Raw genomic sequence first — 19,309 nt, 5'->3', positions numbered from 1 at the left:
GATATAAGAAAGCATACCATATTCATAAAGAAGACAAAACTTCCCCAGTTACTAAAAAACTTCCCATCAAGTTTTCATCCAGGGAACACGAAATGTCAGAGACACCAAGGAAGTCTGTTCAACAAACTGCAGCAAAGGCAGCAAGCTGAAAGGAAGCAGTAGTGACAGGTTTCTGGTCCATTGTCCTCGGCTCCTTTCCCTTGGAAGAGACCCTAGGGATACTGCTGACGACCAGTTGTTAAGAGATGTGAGAGAGAGAGAGAGAGATCTCTCCGGTAATATACCCAGTGAGTGACCCCAGCCAGAATCACCCAGTTTTATGTATCCTGCCTGGTTTTCAAACTCTCCTGGTTGTCTTAACTCCCCAGAGCCACAAAGCAGTGAGTAGTAGAAGGAAGAAGGATTAGGGTTGCTCATGTAAGTCTCCTTGTCCCTCACCTTCTCTCAGCGACGCACTCCCTCAACCCCTCGGAGCCTAGAAGATAGACTTTGCTTTTGTATCTTTCAAACATTCCATGTGAACCAAAATTCATTTTCATATCCGATCGATACTTTCCTTTTCTTCTCCATTAACTCCTCTCATCTGCCTTTTTGGAAGAGATTATTTGACTTAGACTCGTAAATGATAAAAGAAAGAGACAAAGAGAAAGACCATCCTCTGCTTTGGCTTGTATTTGCGTCTCTGATTTTTGCACAACCTTTAACGACATTGGCCTAATATCTCATCAGCACTTGGAGTTTTTCCTGTTGTCCATGTAAATCACTGCAGTGGCCTTCAGTCTTGGCAGATAAGTGAACTGTAAATAATGTTGCTTTAAAATGGATCGATTTGTCATCTTTAAGCCACATGAATTCTTTTCATCATTTAAGCTCCTAAGTGCTGTCTGTATTCATTTACTCTTCTGAGCAAATATTTTCAGCTCACTTTATAAGTACCTTCGTTTTGAAATCATTTTGTGAAATACTGATGAGTTGATTTTTTTTTCCTATTTCCATTTATAAAAACCATTGCATCTTCCCAATTGCCCTGGCCTGTCAATAGTTAGGAAATCATTTGTTCTAGGGAGGTTGGTACAATTTTATTTTACAAGACCTTATGACACAAGTGTGCGTGGGTAGTGTGTGGCCAAGGACTTTTGTGCAGCTTTGAAAATTGAGCCCATTTCTTTCTTCCTAGTCAACTGATACGGGATTTAAAGATAAAAATCTTCCTTCCCAAATAATCAGAGCAGTGGCAAGAGCTGGCTTTGGAAATACCCATCCCAGTATGTGGTACATCTTTGCAACTAGTCGCTCAAGCCGGAGGCCTGGGAGGTGAATATCCGTGGTTCCAAGATGTCCTCCCCTCCGTTTCCTCCTCCCTGCCCTCCATTCAGCAACGCCTGTTGAATCTGGCACCAAAATGTCTTTGGCTTCACTTTCTCCCCCTCCCCTCCATTACTGCTATTCTGTAGTGTAAACCACCTTGGATGTCTCCCATAGAATACACGATAGCCTCTCCTCTCTGCTTTTCCTCCTGTCCACACCAACCTAGTCACCCCCTCAGTAGCCAGACCAAACCCTCTATAAGTCATTTGGGTCCTGGCACATCCCTGCTTTAAATTCCCGATTAGATTTCTTCTCCTCTGAACTCAGAATGAAACCCAAACTCTTTAAAGCACCCCTCAGAGTGCTTGCAGTATCTGGTCTCCAAGCATATCTGAGGCCATCCCACTCCCTTGCTGTGTCCCACTACGTTCTCTCTCTTCTTCAGACAGCCCAAGCTCGTTTTTGCTTTGAAGACTTAGCACATATTGTTCCCGTTAATGGGCTGTTTTTCCACAAGTCTCTCCCTACCACCTACCCACAGGGCATTGCAGGATGTTGGTATCAAACTGTTAGGTTTACGTGATTAATGTCCATCAACACACACACACACACACACACACACACACACACACCTAGATACAAGCATCAATTCTAAGAGTTTAGGTACTATCTCCCTTTGCACATGTATGCCTGAGAATCTGGCTCACAGCAAGTGTCGTGTGTGTACTTATTGGATGAGTGAACTGTAATGCATGTCAATATGCATTGTGGGTAGCTACGTACAAGGGCTTGGTCTGGACGTTCTGGCATTTGTGTGCTAGGTCGTCACGTGGTGCTGGTATGCATCGAAGAACAGACTTGAAATGTCTCTTGAGCTACAGATAGATCTCTTGGGACCAGTTTCTCACCTAGAAAAATGAGGAGAAAGACAATCCCACCAGATGCAAATCTGATCCTGTGCTATAACTAGTTCAGAAGTGAATTTGTTCTCATGCCCCAGGTCTTTGCTGAGAGGTAATTCCGGGTGGCTGTAGAGGTACAAGTTGACTTTAATTTGAGAGATACATAAACATGACTTTTCTCCTGGACGGTTCTGGGCTCTGATCAGATAAAAGGCAACATGAAAGCTAATTAGCATGCCCACAGAAGGGAAGAAGGCATATTTTGAACTCTAGCACATACACACAGAGCATATAGCTTCAAAAAACTTAGACTACCAAGATATTGAATACAGAATATATCTTCAAATCAAGTGGTTTGCATAATTGAACTTGAAAAGAAACATAAGGCGAGGTTAAATCTTATCAGAGGAAAATCTAAACAGCTTCCAGAATGTTGTGCATTAGCCCATTAGCGTGGGTTAGAATATGTCATCTAGTGATAGCTTTAAGTGGTGACATAGTTTTTTTTGAGCGTGTTCTCAGGATGATGCTTAATTTACTTCTGTTTGCCAAATTCAGGGACAGGGTTTAGGTGGCATTTAAAAGGGATGCAGAGATGCAGTTTCAGAGATAGTTTTATTATTAAAAAAATTTTTTTTTAACGTTTATTTATTTTTGAGACAGAGAGAGACAGGGCATGAACGGGGGAGGGTCAGAGAGAGAGGGAGACACAGAATCCGAAGCAGGCTCCAGGCTCTGAGCTGTCAGCACAGAGCCCGACGTGGGGCTCGAACCCACGGACCGCGAGATCATGACCTGACGGAAGTCGGACGCCCAACCGACTGAGCCACCCAGGCGCCCCCAGAGACGGTTTTACAAACTCATTCCACATTCTGTCATTTTGTATTAAATTGGACCGGAGTCAGACATTTGTTGGGAGGTGAGAAAGGGTGTTAAAATTTGAAAAATGGCCCAAGCCATTTCTGGTGGACTTTGTTTGCACACCGTGGTAATGGCAAAGCCGTTCTTCAGTCAAACCTGAGATTTCCAGGTCCTCCGTGTCAGAGATCTGTTACATCCATCTGAGGGTCTCGGGAAGCCGCAAGACGGCAGACACAACCTGTGCACATGCACTTGTGGGCGTGTGTGTAAAAACACATGTGCGTTCTCTGCAGGAGAAAAGGCCAGCCTGTTAGCAGATTCTGTCAGTGGGGCAAGGTTGCCAGAAAGAAATTTTTCTCCAGTTCAGAAGGAGGGGGTGAGCGGCAGAGGTTACATTGGGGTTCCAGGGACTACAAAGGAACCCTGGGAAAGAAGACTGTGACCTTTCCCTCAGGTAACCCTGCAGGGCAGCTCACTTTAAGTCCCAGTGAGGCTTTGTGAAGCATCGTCTTGACCCAAAGGATCCTGAAGATTCGGGGATCAGAGACTGACGTTAACTGTGAAATGAATTTAGTGTCAGTAGACCAGTCCCACATTCTGGCATTTGCTACTATTTGAGGAACCCAGAGACGGTGGGCATTTGAACGAGGGGATGCGGTTCTTAGGGTGAACTCCAGAGGTCCTTAATCTGTGGAATTACTTCCTTTTATATTTAAAATACTCTTTTCTTCCTTTCCTGAGAACAAAAATAAAACACTACCAAAATATAAAAAGTAACAGCTGCATTAATTCTCCTTACCAAGGTTTACTTCAAGATGAAAATAGCTTTAAATTTTGTCTTGATTATAACAAGCATTATCTATACCTTATAAAAAGCAGATGGGGCGTCTGGGTGGCTCAATCGGTTAAGCATCCAACTTCGGCTCAGGTCACAATCTTGTGGTCTGCGGTTTCAAGTCCCGCGTCAAGCTCTGTGCTGACAGCTCAGAGCCTGGAGCCTGCCTGATTCTTGTCTCCTTCTCCCTCTGCCCCTCCCCCGCTTGCGCTCTGGCTCTTGTCTCTCAAAAATAATAAACGTGAAAGGGTGTGTTGGCCGTTAACATTTTCTGACTTGAAGTCTTTAAGCACGTCTCCCCAGGGAGGCAAGAAGGCAGCCACTGAGGTTCTTGGAGGGCAGAAATCAGATAGCTGGCCCCAGGAGCCACAGGTGCTGTCGGGAAGGACTGTTAGAAGCCGGAAAACCAGGTTTTATTCCACATCTCTGGAATGCGGATCCATGTAGGTCTGAGCTGAACACTTCATCCTCACAAGGAAACGGTGTCGATATGGGGGGATGGTGGTAGTTGTCCCTGCCCAGATCTCAGTGTGTTCTCCTCTTGCCTTCACCAGAGTATATATGTTGTCCCCCGGAGTCTGCGTGAACTGAGCCTCTCAGGGTTTTATTTACCAAGACCTCTTTGCTAGTGTAGAATGTGGGCCTCAAATTTCTCCCGCAGGCACACCAGATATAATTTTAAGTGCTCTGTCTTGCCTTCATCAAATACATGCCCATCTCCTCACCTTTGAATCCTTGCCAAAATCCATATTGAGACCTGTAATCTGTATTAGTCAAGGGTAGATGAAGTTTCTGCCTTTCTGGGACTTTCTTCAGATACCGATATCGAAGCGAAGACTCAAAGGGGAGGGCGTAAAGAGACCTGAGACTGAGATGAAAGGGAACTTGAACATTTCCATGAAGATGGGGAATAAAAGGTGATGGATACCTGGGGAGAGAGGGAGGAAGGTTTTGATAGGGTTGATTGTAAGACCAAGGGGAAGATTGTGATGCTACATGGAACTTTAGGGAACTGAAATGCTCTGGGTCAAAAGATCTTAGGAAACCAATTAACTAGCACAAGCTATACAGGTCCCATAAGAGAGGACAGAGATACCCCTTCCTGTCCTCTGCCCCTTTACGGTGCTTTTAAGCAGATAAGTATAGGGACATAGCATCTATTAAGTGAGAGGCAGGATTCCAGAATTTGTATTTTGAATGGGGGAAACTGAACACCGGGGCTTACCACCATCTTTTATTCAAGGAAATAAGAACTGAAGTGATTTCATTTCCTGCCAGGTATTTTTCTTCCCACTAGGTTTTGCTCTCTGTTCAATCACCATTCAAACAAAGAGCATTTCATAAAATGGGAAGGGTCTTTTGCTGAGCAGGTTTCAAAGCACAGAAACCTGCTTATTCTATTGAAATTTAATGAAACTCTTTCCTTTTGAATGCTGCTTGGACTTTGGACAGGTTGCAGATCTAACAAGGCTGACCTCCTGAGGTCAACCCATATAGAAAAGTCTGATCTTGGTTTTTTAAGCAACAGCAGTGTCAGGAGGTAAAGAGGTGAAAGGTGACTCCTACAAAATTGAGTGGCTAAGAATTATGGAAGCTCTTCATATGATAACTACTTATATGCTTATAAGTAGCAGTGCACATATAATGCTAGGCATGATTTTTTAAAAGGTCTGATCTCTTCCTTACAGTGTTGAAGAACTAATGGCAAAAGGTAAAAGTGGGGCATTTTGTTATTGAAAGATGCAAAATGGGAAGTTCCCAGGAACATTTTTAGCCCTGATTGTATTTACTCTGGCTGTTATAGCCTTACATTTAAATCCCTCATGGTATTTTGTGTCACATGTTTTGTCCAAAAATTGCTGATGTTGAAGTGATACATCTCGTATCTCTCCCCTGAATTTCAAAGTCACGGATCCAGTTGCTTATAGGACACGTCCAGATGGATGTCTCATAGCTCAAATTTACAAGCCCAGAACTGAACTCTTACTTCTAACTGCACAGACCCAAATAATCTTCCCCCTTATCGCCGCCATATCAGTAAGAGGCTACTTGAGTCTTGCAGTTGGATCAGACCCTCGACTTTGAAGCCGTCCTTGATTCCCTTCTCTCACACCTTGCATACAACCTACTCGTCCCCATCTCTGCCACATTACCCTGGTCCAAGCCATCATCCTCCCTCACCTAGACAGTTACCACAATAGCCTAAGGTCTCCCCACTTCACGGCTTGCCCTGGGACCTTCTAAAACAGCAGCCACAAAAATGAGGATGCTAAACTGATACGTCTTGTAAAACATGCACCCAGGGTCTTAGCTGGGAACCTATGATGGAAATTGGATTTGTTTTCTGCTCCAGCCCAGAGAGCAATATGGTTTGTGATTATGTCTTCCCATCTGGCCCGCCCCTCTCTCTGTCTGCCAATCACCTGGGGATTTATCTGCATGCAGCACTAGCTGGAGAAAGATGGAAACCCAAATGTTGTTGACGTATTTACATATGTGTGCGCAGACGTGCTGAACAAAAACAAGCTGATGGAAACACCCACTCAGAGAGCCAATAACAATTCTCTTCTTGCTTCTCTCACTCGCTTGCTTTCAGCAACCACTGGAAAGAAAAGACAGCCAGAATAGTTCTCAGCACAGTGTTTCCAGCCACCGGAGCCTGCACACGGCCTCCCCAAGCCACAGCACACAGGTGCTCCCCGAGTACCCACCTGCAGAGGCCCCAACTCCAGATCAAACCGACAGCTCTGGGCAGAAAAAACCAGATCCTTTTAAAATCTGGGCCCAGTCCAGGAGCATGTATGAAAACCGACGTGAGTAGCACCCTGGCCCCTGTCTTCCCGAGCCCCCTCCCCAAGGCTTCAACCGTCTCCTGAGGCTTCTTGAAAATAGATTTTCAGTGTGTACACAGAGGAGAGGTAAATCAAGGTGAGAGGCGAAAGCTTCTCGGAGTAGTGATAGAATCTGCTGGGTGTTCATGGAGGATCCATTATGTGTGCAGTTTGGGGAGGGCTTGATATGGATGGTGGTCAAATAAAGGGCTTGGATAAAAATGGATTTATTTTTCCCTTCACTTAGAAGAAGTGGCAGGTAAGAGCTGCTGTCTCGTTAACTCTTGCCCGTGTAGAGACCGTGGCCTTGTTCTTGAGAAACAGCTCTGATGTACCATAGAACGTAAATACGATTGGTTTGGATTGCAGGAGTAATGAGAAGAAATTAAATGCTTTCTTAGAGGTCTCCTAGTTTTTTTAAGAATACTGGTAATTTTTTTTTTTTTTTTACCATTACCAGCCTTTTTAAACATTCCCCTTAAAAAAGGAAGGAAAAAAAAAACCCACAGTGAGTGGTTTGTGCTTTAATTATTTATACTGTGGTCATGTGTGTTCCTTTGGCTTCACCTTTTCGATAAATGTGAACTGGTGACGGCATCCATCCGTCACTTTTTGGCTCTTAATGCCCTTAATAGTGCCTTTGTGTTTTATTTCTTTTCATTATGAAATGATTCCAAACACTGTTCACGAAACATAATAATCATTGATCCTGCCATTATCAGTGAAAGCCCCTAAGGCGCCCTAATCTTAGAGGATACAGACTGACCCCCTGTTTTGGAAGTTGCTCTTAAGTGACATTTTCTCGTGAGGACGACTGGTCAGGATGCAGCAGCCCGGAAGGAGTCGACAGGAGCGTTTTCCCATCGGGCTGTGGGGTGGGCAAGAATGTTTAATGAGAGAGGAGGCGTAGTCTGGGGAAGGGTCTGATTAAAATTGGAGGCGAGGAGAGACTCATTCTGTCCATCCTCTTTGTGACTGACACCCCCCCCCCACCCCCTCCAGCCCCAGACAAGTTTTGTTGATAGCCACAGCTGTGGTTGCTTCTCAGGCAAAGCCCCCAAGGCTCCAGCCTCTTGCCCACCCACTCAGACTTGGCTCTGAAGCCTTTCCTCTGCTGGCTGGAGTGATTCCTCTGTGACCCAAACAAAACAGGGCAGGGGAGGCCAGCATCCCCATCTGAGAAGGATAGTTGGCCACCCTCCTGGGTGAAATTCAGCAGTTAGGGGGCACAAGGCAAGTCTGGAGTCTTGACGATTACCAAATTTTGGAAGTCCCTCAGGGTCACTCTAGTCTTTCCTTCGTCAAGGGAGAAATAGCATTGCGTTCTTACTACAATAGTGTGGGACACGAAATAAGCCGTTTTGGCCAAGGGTTCCCTATGCTGACAAAAGCCAGATAATCTGAGAAGGAATTTATTTAGTCCCTGGTCTAGAAAGACCCCCTAGAGTATCCCTGAGGCCAGGCCAGAGGAAATGAAGTTCCATTTGGAACATCCCTTGTAAGCCTTAGTTGGTACGTATGAACCCAGGGTCTGTCCTCACTCTGTGTTCTCACTCGTTGTAGTGATTTCATCGAACAAATGTTTTCCAAAGAGGAATACTTTCACATTCTCTTCACACTTCCCTCTAACCATGTGGCTCCTCCAATCAATGGCCCACCTTCGGCTGATGTTGAGATATTGCTTTATTGACCAAGCACCTGCTTTTCTCCATACAGTACACATTTGTGACTGAATTTCTCATGGACGAATCTTTTGGTGGTAAAAGAAGTCGTGCTCTGCAGTGCTGCTGGGGCATGGCAGATTGACAGACGACTAATGTACCCATTTAATAGGAGACACCAGCTCAAATTCCATGTTCACCTTGAGGGAAGCAAAATTTCTTAAGAATTTAGTGTCTCATCAAATTTCCCAGGAAGTTTTTACCAGGAAAAAAAAAAAAAATGTACTCTTACCACACAGCCAGCTAGCTTACTTAAAGCGTCGAAATTATTCAGGCGGCTGTCAGACCGAAATATTTGGAATGGTGCCAGTTTTGGCTCTGCCTTCTATAACATCTAAGGAATAGGATCTAGCAGCATAAATGAGAATCAATTTCTTTTTGGGTGATTGGAGGCTCCATAATTGAGTGATCGTAACAACTTAATTGATGTTAAGATTCACATGGATTTCTTCCTCACCGCTCAATGAGAGTAATGATGAGACTCCCCACCCCCCATGGTAATTATTCAGTGTCTGTCACAGATTTTCTTCTTTTCACAGTACCTGCAAATGAACCTACATCAATCTTGTCTTTTAATCAGTGTTTTGCTGTATCCCAGATCCATTTCTCCCATTACCTTAGATTGTTTTTTATCTTGTCTTTCAGAAGAAAAAAAAAAATACAGCGTGTAGCCTTGTTAGATGTGATTCCCTGCCCCTCCCCCCAAAACATATTAAAATGAACAAAATTCTCCAAGAAAAACGGGGAACTTGAAGTCAGGAAGAACACTTTCATTGGACCCATGTTATCCTTTTTATCTGGAAGATAAATTTTTCTTCTGTTTCGTTTTATTCTGAAGGACAGGGTGAAGATTTACACAGTCTCTGATCAGATTCCTTCACGTGGTATAAATGCTGTACAAAGTAGTGTATTCCTGATAGGGCCATCTGTCAAAACACCAGTGTCAAAACGAATCAATCTGAGTTGCGGATGTGTTAATAAATCCCTTTGAAGGGCTTAAATGTTTAATTAAAAACAAAGTCAAGTATGGAAGTCCTTTAAAAGCCACGTGGCCTGCTTTGTATTTTCTCTAGTAACATGTCCATTGCTCACATGCCTTTAAAAATGATACTGATACAGTGTTACTAGCGAATGTTCAGGAAGACAAGCTAGTATCTCGTGTGTACGAAAGGAAGTCTAAAGCTTGCAAGTGCAACAGTCTCTGTTCATAAAATAGTTTGGAAAGAAAAAAGTCAGAGCTGTTGTACCAATGTTGTAAACCTGTCCTATTCAGGAGAAACATGCTCGCAGGTTGGAATTGGTCACGGGGATCCTTTACTGTAGTGAGTTTAAGGAGCTTGGTTGTACTTCCAGATTTTAAGAGCTGTTATGACAGCTCTTATTTGTGTTCTGTTCCGATCTTGGCCAGATCTGATGATTTTTGACTCTAAATAAAAGGCTACTCTGGTTGAACTGCCTAGAATTCATCTGAACAGGTATTACTACAAGAATGAATTCCATTGGGAATCTGATACTTTTCAAAATAAATGCTGTGGCGTGGCAGTAACAAAAGTAAATTAATTTTTTTTTTCAAAAGGAAATCAGGGTTTAGACAGACCTGAAGTTCATGACATGATTAAAACAAAGTCATACGAGAATGTGTACTTTAAGGTATAATTAAATGTGAACCGTCGGGGATGGTAATGCTATTTCTGTGAAATTCTCCATGGAACAACTGTAAATACCAGCTTTTGACAAGAAAAGCACCATGAAAAAAAAAAGAAGAAAAAACCCACAGAATCAAATTGTAGTCTTTTAAAATCCATAGCAGCCATGACCTTTACTGTGAAAGCTTAACTGCACGTTCCTTATCAATCACAACTAAATTAAAATGAACTAAGAGAAAGCACATACATTAAGCTTTGCAAAATTGTGAAATTAATATTCCAGCTATGTCACCTTCGCCTGCATCGGGATTGAGCAAGGGTGAAAGAGAAAGAGAAATCAGTTCCACGAGTTTTGGAGAATGTCAGAGTAAGGATCCACTGAAAACTTTTATTTCTCCATTATTATTCATACTGTTTGATGTTGCCATTGGTCTCGGGGGCTGGGGGAAACCTCAGAGAAGGGAGGGAAGAAAGAGAACTGCCATGAATAGAAGTGTTATGGCACTCTTGTTGACCAAGCACAGACCAAAGACAAGATGAAATAAAAAGTGATGGGCACATTTTATCCAAGTCTGGAAATGTGTGTCTGTAGTAATGGAGACACCAGGAGGTTTCTCTGCAAACCTAGTGACTCCATTCTTTGTAATTATCAAAGGAAGTCTTTTGACTGCTTTATTGAGTTGTCTCTGGCATCACCAAAGGAGGTAACTGCTGACATTGTCCCCCGTGCAAGGGCTTAAAAAGGAGAAAAACCGGACAAAGTTTTCTTAGTTCTTTTTTGATTCAGCCTTACTCAAAAAAAAAAAAAGGGGGGGGGAGGGGTGATATCAATATCAGAAAGATAATTCTTCCCTGCTGCCTCCTGAAAACTTAATTCTTCTAAAATCTGCCTGAAATAAAGAGGAGAGCAAACCATTTTGGGGCAGGGATTAGAAACCTCAGTGCCCCTGGGCAGAAGTGGCAGCCGAGAACACAAAAGAGAGAAATTCTGTAATTCTGTAACACAGTTCATGACTGATTTATCACCAAAGTCAGCTGTTTGGGTACGTGGAGTGTGGTTGACGGGAGAGTGTAATGGTCAAAATGCCAAAGTCAAAGTACCAAAAGACTTTCTCTGTAACATGTCTGTGTTGATGTATCGTGTTGGTGTCTGTGTTTTCCTAGCTCATCACTGGCATCTTCAACGTCTTTGGTGTCTTCGGGCATCTTCCTTTTCAACAGGAAGCTCTTGCAACAAATTTGCCACTTTACGGCTGATTCTCAGAGAGACACAAATGCTTTTTTTCCTATGGACTAAACTGTATGATAAGCCTAAGTCTTTTGGCCACAACCACCCATACCGTAGTAACAAACCTAAATGAGTCAATGAAGGCAGAAACTTGCTACATTTGGTGCTAGTGGAGGAGGGGCAAGTGTTCTTGTGTTCAGTGATGCTGAGAAAAATGGGCGTAGGCTGAAGTCTCTGCAGAGATCCTTCCCTTGTTGACAAAGGGCTCAGCAGACTTAAGGCAGACTCTGCCAGCAACCGTGTGCTGGCTGCAAAGCACCCATGGTCTATTTTGGAAATAATCCTCCTGCTTGAGTGAACCCAAGACGGAGACCCAACCTGATTTAATTTGTTGTTTCAATGAGGCTATTAGAACAAATACCCTTTCGGCAGCTACTGGAACAGAAAGAAAATACTGTTACCTTAGCGTGCTCAAGAAAATATCATTCTCAAATTGTGTTTGTGGAAGTCCTATGATGTAGCTTAACTGCATATTCCATGGAGGCTTGTAGCTTAGCCTCCACAATTATAATAAAAAAGCATTGGGCATAAAGCACCAACGAAAGCCCATCGTATTAAGATAGCTCAGGCAAAAATATTGGACTCCAACTTCTCTGACTGGTACTTACCTGTCCATTTAGTTTCTTCTCTCTCGGCGTATTCATTGAGTGTACGTTCAGAGCGATTGGGTGAGTCACTAAAAAGGGACATCTCTTGCCAACTTGAATTCTCCCCTCCCCACTGTACAAAACTGAAGATGAGAATTAAACCCTCAGGCCTACGCACTCCTTCAACCCAAAGCCCTACTTCTTAAACAAGCCAGAAAGTATGTAGGACAGTATTTGAAAGTTTCCTTTAGGATTCACTGCCACCAAACCATTTTTTTTCCTTAAATAAAAGATAGGTCATTTAAAGATCACAAAATACACTTGTATACATTAAAATACTAACAAAGAATTAAATAGAAATAATTTTTTATTACGTTCGTTAAGTAACACAGTGGTATATAGAACACTTTCACATACAGTGGGTATTGTCTTACAGAAGTTATTTTTCTTTTAATAAATGAGAATTTTTATTTTAAAGCTTGGACCATTAATGACTTTTAAGAGTAAAATATCAAGTTATTGGATAATAAGTTAATACTTATAATTTTAAAATATTATAGGCAAATTCTGGAGTAAAGCAGTCATTCTAGTGGAGAAAACATGAAAAATTGATACGGAACACTTTTGTAGTCATCATTCATGTTGAGAATATCAAAGGCCAGCTACTTTTGGGTAGTACTACTGAAATCATAGCAAACTTTGCAAAACTGGACATATTAGGACGTTCAAGAGTAACTTTTGGCAAAAATGATCTAACAAATCAGATGATTGGATTGCAGATCTTGATAAAGGGGGAAAGAAGTGATTTTTTTTTTTTAAGTGAAAACTCTTTGACTCAAGCTGTTTTCTTTCATCCTCTACTTGGTATGACATCAGATGACTTACTAGGACTTCTAAATTCTCAGAGCGAGCTTCGGTTTCAATGGTCACTGTGGCTTGGCATGAGCTCTCGTCTCAGACACAGGCACCCACTTTGTGGTCCCACACGTAATGATTTTAATTTACTTAATTTTTCTGACAACAATAGCAAGGGCAGTGGTCAACACTGACTTCTGGCTTAGTCCAGGATAATGGCTTGGGCTTGATTAGGAATTATCAAACAGTGATTAGTCCTTTGAAAAAACGTAGGGCCCAGTGACCTGTCCCCCTACTGATTTCTGCCCAGTGTCCTCCATTATTTCATCCATCCGGATTATTTTGCTTCCTGCTCTTATGTCGGAAAGCGGTCATCTGCTCAAGCACCATCAGGATTGGTCTTCTATGTTCACCTTTTGAGCAGGATTCCTTTTATCATAGAAATAACCTCCCTCTTCTTTCTTTCTTCTCTGCAGTTCCAGATTACCAGGAACAGGACATCTTTCTCTGGAGAAAAGAGACTGGATTTGGATTTAGGATTCTGGGTGGAAATGAACCAGGAGAACCTGTGAGTCTCTTGTCTACCTCTTCCCCCCAGTGCTGTCTTCTAAGATACCAGAGCCAACCGGCAGCCATGGCAGATCACCAAGATTTGAGCCCAGCTGCGTGCAGCACAGATCTGCCTTATCTCTGACAGTATGGCTCATCCACTGGATTCAAAGAGACTAGTACCCTACTTAAAAGTTGGTATTTGTGATGATAACAAGTGGCAGCAGCAGCATCTGGAGCTCCCCATGAAGGAAAGTGAAAACAAAAAGCAAAATAATAGGCATCAACTAATAAAAACTAATAAAAATAACCCTGAACAAAGGTCAGGAGACTTTTAACCTTCTTGATCCTCAGGTCCCTCATCTTTAAAATAAATTTAGTATCCTATCACAGGACCATTTTGAAAGGAGAAAAGAGAACTAAAGATAAATATTGTTAACTTCTTCATGATAATAATTAATAATAATAATAATAATAGCTGTCACTTATTGAGCACTTACTATGTGCCAGGGCCTGTGCTAATGACTTTCAATATACATTCTGTCATTTCTCATGAGAGAAACTCAAACTCATGAATGTATCCCCATTTTTCAAATTATCAAATAAAGACAAAGAAGGGTTAATTCAGTTGCCCAAGATCATAGCATTAGTAAGTGGAGGGACTGGAATGGGTCTGACTTCAGGGTCCACATTCTTAATCACTCTTTTGTCAAAATTCTTTGTAAACTTTAAGTACTAGGTAAAGGTAGTCACGAGCATTATTGTCTACAGAAGGCAAGGAAACACAAATATTTTAGCTAAGGTTTAATGACTGGTAAATACAACCAGACCCCAAATATAAAGGCGTCTCTGCATGTGGGTGCTAAAAAAGTACAGCGATGGGACATCAAACCAGGCTTTGCTGGATTCATTTCTTCATTGAACAGTATTTACTGAGCATTCCCTATTGCTAGGCATAGTGCTGGACCTTTAAAGAAAAGTAGTATTGGGGCGCCTGGGTGGCACAGTCGGTTAAGCGTCCGACTTCAGCCAGGTCACGATCTCGCGGTCCGTGAGTTCGAGCCCCGCGTCAGGCTCTGGGCTGATGGCTCGGAGCCTGGAGCCTGTTTCTGATTCTGTGTCTCCCTCTCTCTCTGCCCCTCCCCCGTTCATGCTCTGTCTCTCTCTGTCCCAAAAGTAAATAAACGTTGAAAAAAAAAAAAAAAGAAAAGTAGTATTACTATTATAATTTCCAGAGTTTCTAGAAGGAAGGTTCTTAGGTGAACAGAAAAGGAGAAAAGATTTTGCAAATGACAGGGTAAAGTGATTTATTTCTGCAAAGAGGACAAAGAGTGAGTCATCACCAGACCACAGGTAAATGGAAGGAACCAAACAAGAAATAGTTACTCTTGGGACACCTGGATGGCTGAGTCAGAAGAGCATGCGACTCTTGACTCTTGTGAGTTGGAGCCCCATGTTGGGTATGGAGATTACTAAAAATAAGTATATAAATAAACTTTAAAAAAAGGAAATAAGTTACTTTTCCACCATTTAAGAATTGTTATAGCACCTTCACAATGGCCTGGTACCCACTGGGTGCTCAATAAACGGTTATGGCAAGGATGCAGCCGTGAATGAACACACTGAATTGTTCTCAACAATGTGAAGGCCATCAGTATAATAGTAAATCAAAAGGTTAATGTTTCACCCGTCATCCACTTATTCAACAGATTTATATTGGTCACATCGTACCACTGGGTGCTGCTGATACAGACGGCCGCCTGAGGTCTGGGGATGAATTAATCTGTGTGGATGGGACACCGGTCATTGGAAAATCACACCAGCTTGTGGTCCAGCTTATGCAACAAGCTGCCAAGCAAGGCCACGTCAATCTCACTGTGCGGCGCAAAGTGGTGTTTACAGGTATGTTTTTCATTCATTCCTTTAGACAGCGCATTGTCACTTGATGCACAGGAAAGGCTTCCTTCCTGTGTCTGCCTCCTCGAGCATCTATTTTAGCAAATCTTTGCAAATGTGATTAAGCTCAGAATTTCCAGATGGTCTGCCTCTCTCAAACCCAGCAGAACTTCTGTCACTCAAAAGTACTTTAATGTGCCATTCCTGCATGTTCAGCAAAAGCTTCTAGAAGAAGACTAGTCAGATATATACTACCTCTGCTCATCCCCCTTGCCGACCAGAACTTAGTCACCTTCTTCATTTAATGTTAATTCTCAACAAAAGAGGTCGTTCTAAAAGTCAGGAGAGTTGTAGCCTCAAATTAAAAGAACAAAAATTAGTTCTGTGCTGCCAGATAAGCTCATAAAAAGTGAATGATCCTTTACTCTGTTGTTGCCTGCATATGTAATCAGGCAAGATCTGTTTTCTCCATCAGAAAGGTGTAGAGGTGGCCAGTGCTAGGCCATCTTTGACCCCTTCCTCCTGCCTGCAGGCTTTCAGGTACTGTACGTGAGTTCTCCAAACATACAAACCCTTTCTGGCCCAGCTCAGATAAAACCTTCTCTGTGAAACCCTCAGAAATTCCCTCCTTCTTCCAACTGCCTTCCGATTTTGGCATTCCTTCCTTGCCATTCTTGTGAATCATGGTTTACCTCTGTATCAGAATCTGCCATTTTGAGACAGTTCATTGTCTCCTTCCATTCACTCACCAGCCTCTTGAAAGCACACTTGGTGGTAGTTCCCCTGGGTGTGTCTACAGCCCCCACCTTGAAATAGTGAAGATGGAATGCAGAAAAAAGCAGATTAAGCGTTCTATCACTTGAATTACTGAAGAAATAGGACATGAAATCCTATCATTTCTTCATAGCTTTAATATTAATGAAACAAATACTTGCCAAATAAAATTAACTGGCACCTTGTTAAAAATTTTTTGTATAGCTCATTTAAATGGCATGTCATTAATTATAGAATTAAGATATCAGATTCCAGTGTGAGAGTCCTACCTTAGTGAAACCAGGGAAAACAGTGTTAAAATCAGTCATGGATTATGCTCCAAGAGCTCATCTGCGGCTTCGGAGAATTTCTTAAAATGGTATTCCATGCAGCCAGAGGCTGTCAGTTAAAAATGGCTTTGGAGATGGCGATGAAAACTTTCTGACTTCACTGACCCAAATAAAAGTAATAGAAGCAATGTGATTTTTGTTTCAGATTTGTTTTTAAATATTAAATATTTGGGCTTTTTAGCTTTGGGTCAAAGCCATGTTAAATCTCTTAAGACACAGGAGACTAAGTACAATAAGCCAGTCACAAGCATCGTATGAATTCACTTATATTCAAATTCACAGGGTAGTCAAATTCATAGAGACAGAAAGTCGCATGGTCATTGCCAGGGGTTGGTGGAGGGAAAAATGGCTAATTAGCGTTTAATGGGTACAGAGTTTTAATTGTGGCAAATGAAAAGTTTCTGTAGCCGGATAGTGGTGACGGTTGCACAACATTGTGACTGTACTTAATGCTTCATGCCCCTGAGCTTTACACTTAAAACTGGTTAAGATGATAAATTTTATGTTACAGATATTTTCCCACAATAAAAAGAAATGTATGAAGGGAGAAGCTTCAAAAATAAATGCCTTACCCAAAACTCGAACACACATTTCGTTGGGAGCATCAAACCTAAGTGGCTCCTACCTCTTACTGTGACTTATTTAGGTGTGCTTTACCCTGTCACCCGATAAAGCAGTAAAACTGGAATCCTAACGGAGGCTAATGTACCCAGGAGTGTGATCAGAGTGGACAATGACAGTTGGAAACCAGGGAGAGAGACTAAGTATACCTCTGACAGGTGTTGTCAAGAATCCCACAATATGGCAACCTTAATGGCAAGGCCAACGTACAGGGTCCTGCCTGATGGAAAAATAAAAAGCAAAGCTGCTTGGAAGGCGGAGCAGAAATGTGACTTTTGTGGGCAGTGACAAGTGCACCAAGGTCTCCGAAGCGAAGGTGGCGGTCCTCCCTGGTGCAGGCCACCCCTGCACCAGTGTTCGTGTTCCTGTGATTCGTGCCCCTGGCAGTAGCTCCGAGTGGGCCCCTCTTGCAGCCAAGTTGAGCCTGAGAGTGGGTACTGATAGGCAGGGTGCTGTCAGTGACACGAGCTGGGCGTCCCCTGGGGTGTTTTCACGTGGCGGTGGATACAGTGCAAGAGCCTTGTACACGGCTGCAGCGGCCCCGGCGTCCCCGGCGTCCGGAGCCTGCCGGGCCGCGGCCTCCTTCCGGGCCGCGGCCTCCTTCCGGGCCGCGGCCTCCTTCCGGGCCGCGGCCTCCTTCCGGGCCGCGGCCTCCTTCCGGGCCGCGGCCTCCTTCCGGGCCGCGGCGCTGCCGTGCTGGCCGGCCGGCCGGCAGGCAGGCGCAGCAGCCCGAGGCTGAGCCGGGCCTCTCTGTCGCACAGCCCCCAAAGCCGAGAACGAGGTGCCGTCGCCGGCCTCCTCCCACCACAGCAGCAACCAGCCGGCGTCCCTGACGGAGGAGAAGCGCACCCCGCAGGGCAGCCAGAACTCCCTGAACACGGTGAGCTCGGGCAGCGGCAGCACCAGCGGCATCGGCAGCGGCGGCGGCGGCGGCAGCGGTGTGGTGAGCGCGGCCGTGCAGCCCTACGACGTGGAGATCCGGCGCGGCGAGAACGAGGGCTTCGGCTTCGTCATCGTGTCCTCGGTGAGCAGGCCCGAGGCCGGCACGACTTTCGGTGAGTGTCCCCGTCCGCCCTCCGGACCTTCCCGGGATGCCAGCAAGTGCGTTGCGTTGCAAGTGAAAGATGGCCAAAATCTCATTAACAGAAATGCCTTCATGCTTTTCGCTTCAGGTAATTGAAGTCTTAATTGGGGGTGGAGAGTGTTTTGTAGCTTTTCCCCTCCTGAAGGTGGGACTTTTGAGGGGTTTTTTTTGTTTTGTTTTGTTTTTTAACCTTTCAGCGGCATGCAGAATGCGTGTCCACATGCACACAAACAACTTGAAGCATAAATGATATTTGCCTGAAACTTGGAGAGCAACCTCGACAGTGTAGAGTGGGCAGTCTTTGTCAAAGAAAGCCTTTTGTGAGGTCCTGAGTAGGAGATCATTAACAGCAGAAGCCTCAATAGTGTAAGGGTTTTTAGCCTAAGCTTATGGTTTTACAGAAATGCCTAGGGAGCAATACAGGTGTAAGGAGTAAACATAATTACATGCAGTGCCCGTTCCACCTTACCTGTGTTCTTTCTCTACTCTTTCCCCATCTGAAATTTTTAAATGTTAAATATTTTTAACCTGTCTGGTTAAGGATCTGGTTAAGACCTGAGTTCAGAGCCATTTGCCTTCACTGCCCTTGAATTCTAGCAGGGCCGATTTACCTGTCTCATCCGGATATTGGAGGTTTCAGCAGAGTATGGAGAAATGCACTTGTCAGCCTCTGAGAAGGTTAACTGATGGGTGTACTAGCAAAGACAGGACCCGCATAAGTCCAGGAACCTAGTAACCTATGAATCTATTTCCTATTAGAATGGATGATAAAAATGTACTCCAGAAATGATCCATCATCTTCATTAGATAAAGAGTCATGTGTTTATCTCCCAGGCACATTTGTTCATTAATAAGGAATGGGATGAGAGACGGGGCAGGGCTGTGTGGGCTTTGAAATGGACTCTGCTCTATCTGCAAAGGAATTGTCCCCAAGAGTCCGATGACCAGTGACCCAGGTCACTGCTGGCCGAGATCAGGCCAGGTGCTCTGTCCCTTCAGCTTTCGGATCCAGTAGCACTCCCTTTATCTTCATTTAGCCTTTGTATGTTGCTTCCTGCAAAAGCCATTTCCCTAAAGTCTGTTCATTAGGAGTCCGTGAGTCAGTCAGGTCTATGCATGTGTGGCTGCAGTAACAAACGCCCGTTACTAACCACGCTTCTGTGAGCTACATTAATAAAGTTATCGCAGCATGTCACGAAGGGATGACCAGACACCAAGGCAA

At 43.7% G+C, this 19,309-nt stretch overlaps 1 protein-coding gene across 10 annotated transcripts in view; it reads left to right on the top strand.

The window, feature by feature from the left end:
• The window catches only part of MAGI1 (membrane associated guanylate kinase, WW and PDZ domain containing 1), a 639,927-nt gene that overhangs the window by 600,152 nt on the left and 20,466 nt on the right, over nucleotides 1-19,309 (top strand). For all 10 annotated transcript variants that reach the window (XM_047848921.1, XM_047848916.1, XM_047848920.1 and 7 more), the window contains 4 exons: nucleotides 6,503-6,719; nucleotides 13,311-13,402; nucleotides 15,093-15,285; nucleotides 17,765-18,058. In XM_047848921.1, the coding sequence (XP_047704877.1) occupies nucleotides 6,503-6,719; nucleotides 13,311-13,402; nucleotides 15,093-15,285; nucleotides 17,765-18,058 (796 nt within the window). The remainder of the gene's footprint in view (nucleotides 1-6,502; nucleotides 6,720-13,310; nucleotides 13,403-15,092; nucleotides 15,286-17,764; nucleotides 18,059-19,309) is intronic.

Source organism: Prionailurus viverrinus, chromosome A2 (genome assembly GCF_022837055.1).
Source record: "Prionailurus viverrinus isolate Anna chromosome A2, UM_Priviv_1.0, whole genome shotgun sequence".
In the NCBI taxonomy this organism is placed as follows: domain Eukaryota; kingdom Metazoa; phylum Chordata; class Mammalia; order Carnivora; family Felidae; genus Prionailurus; species Prionailurus viverrinus.
This window is presented reverse-complemented; position numbering and strand designations above follow the sequence as displayed.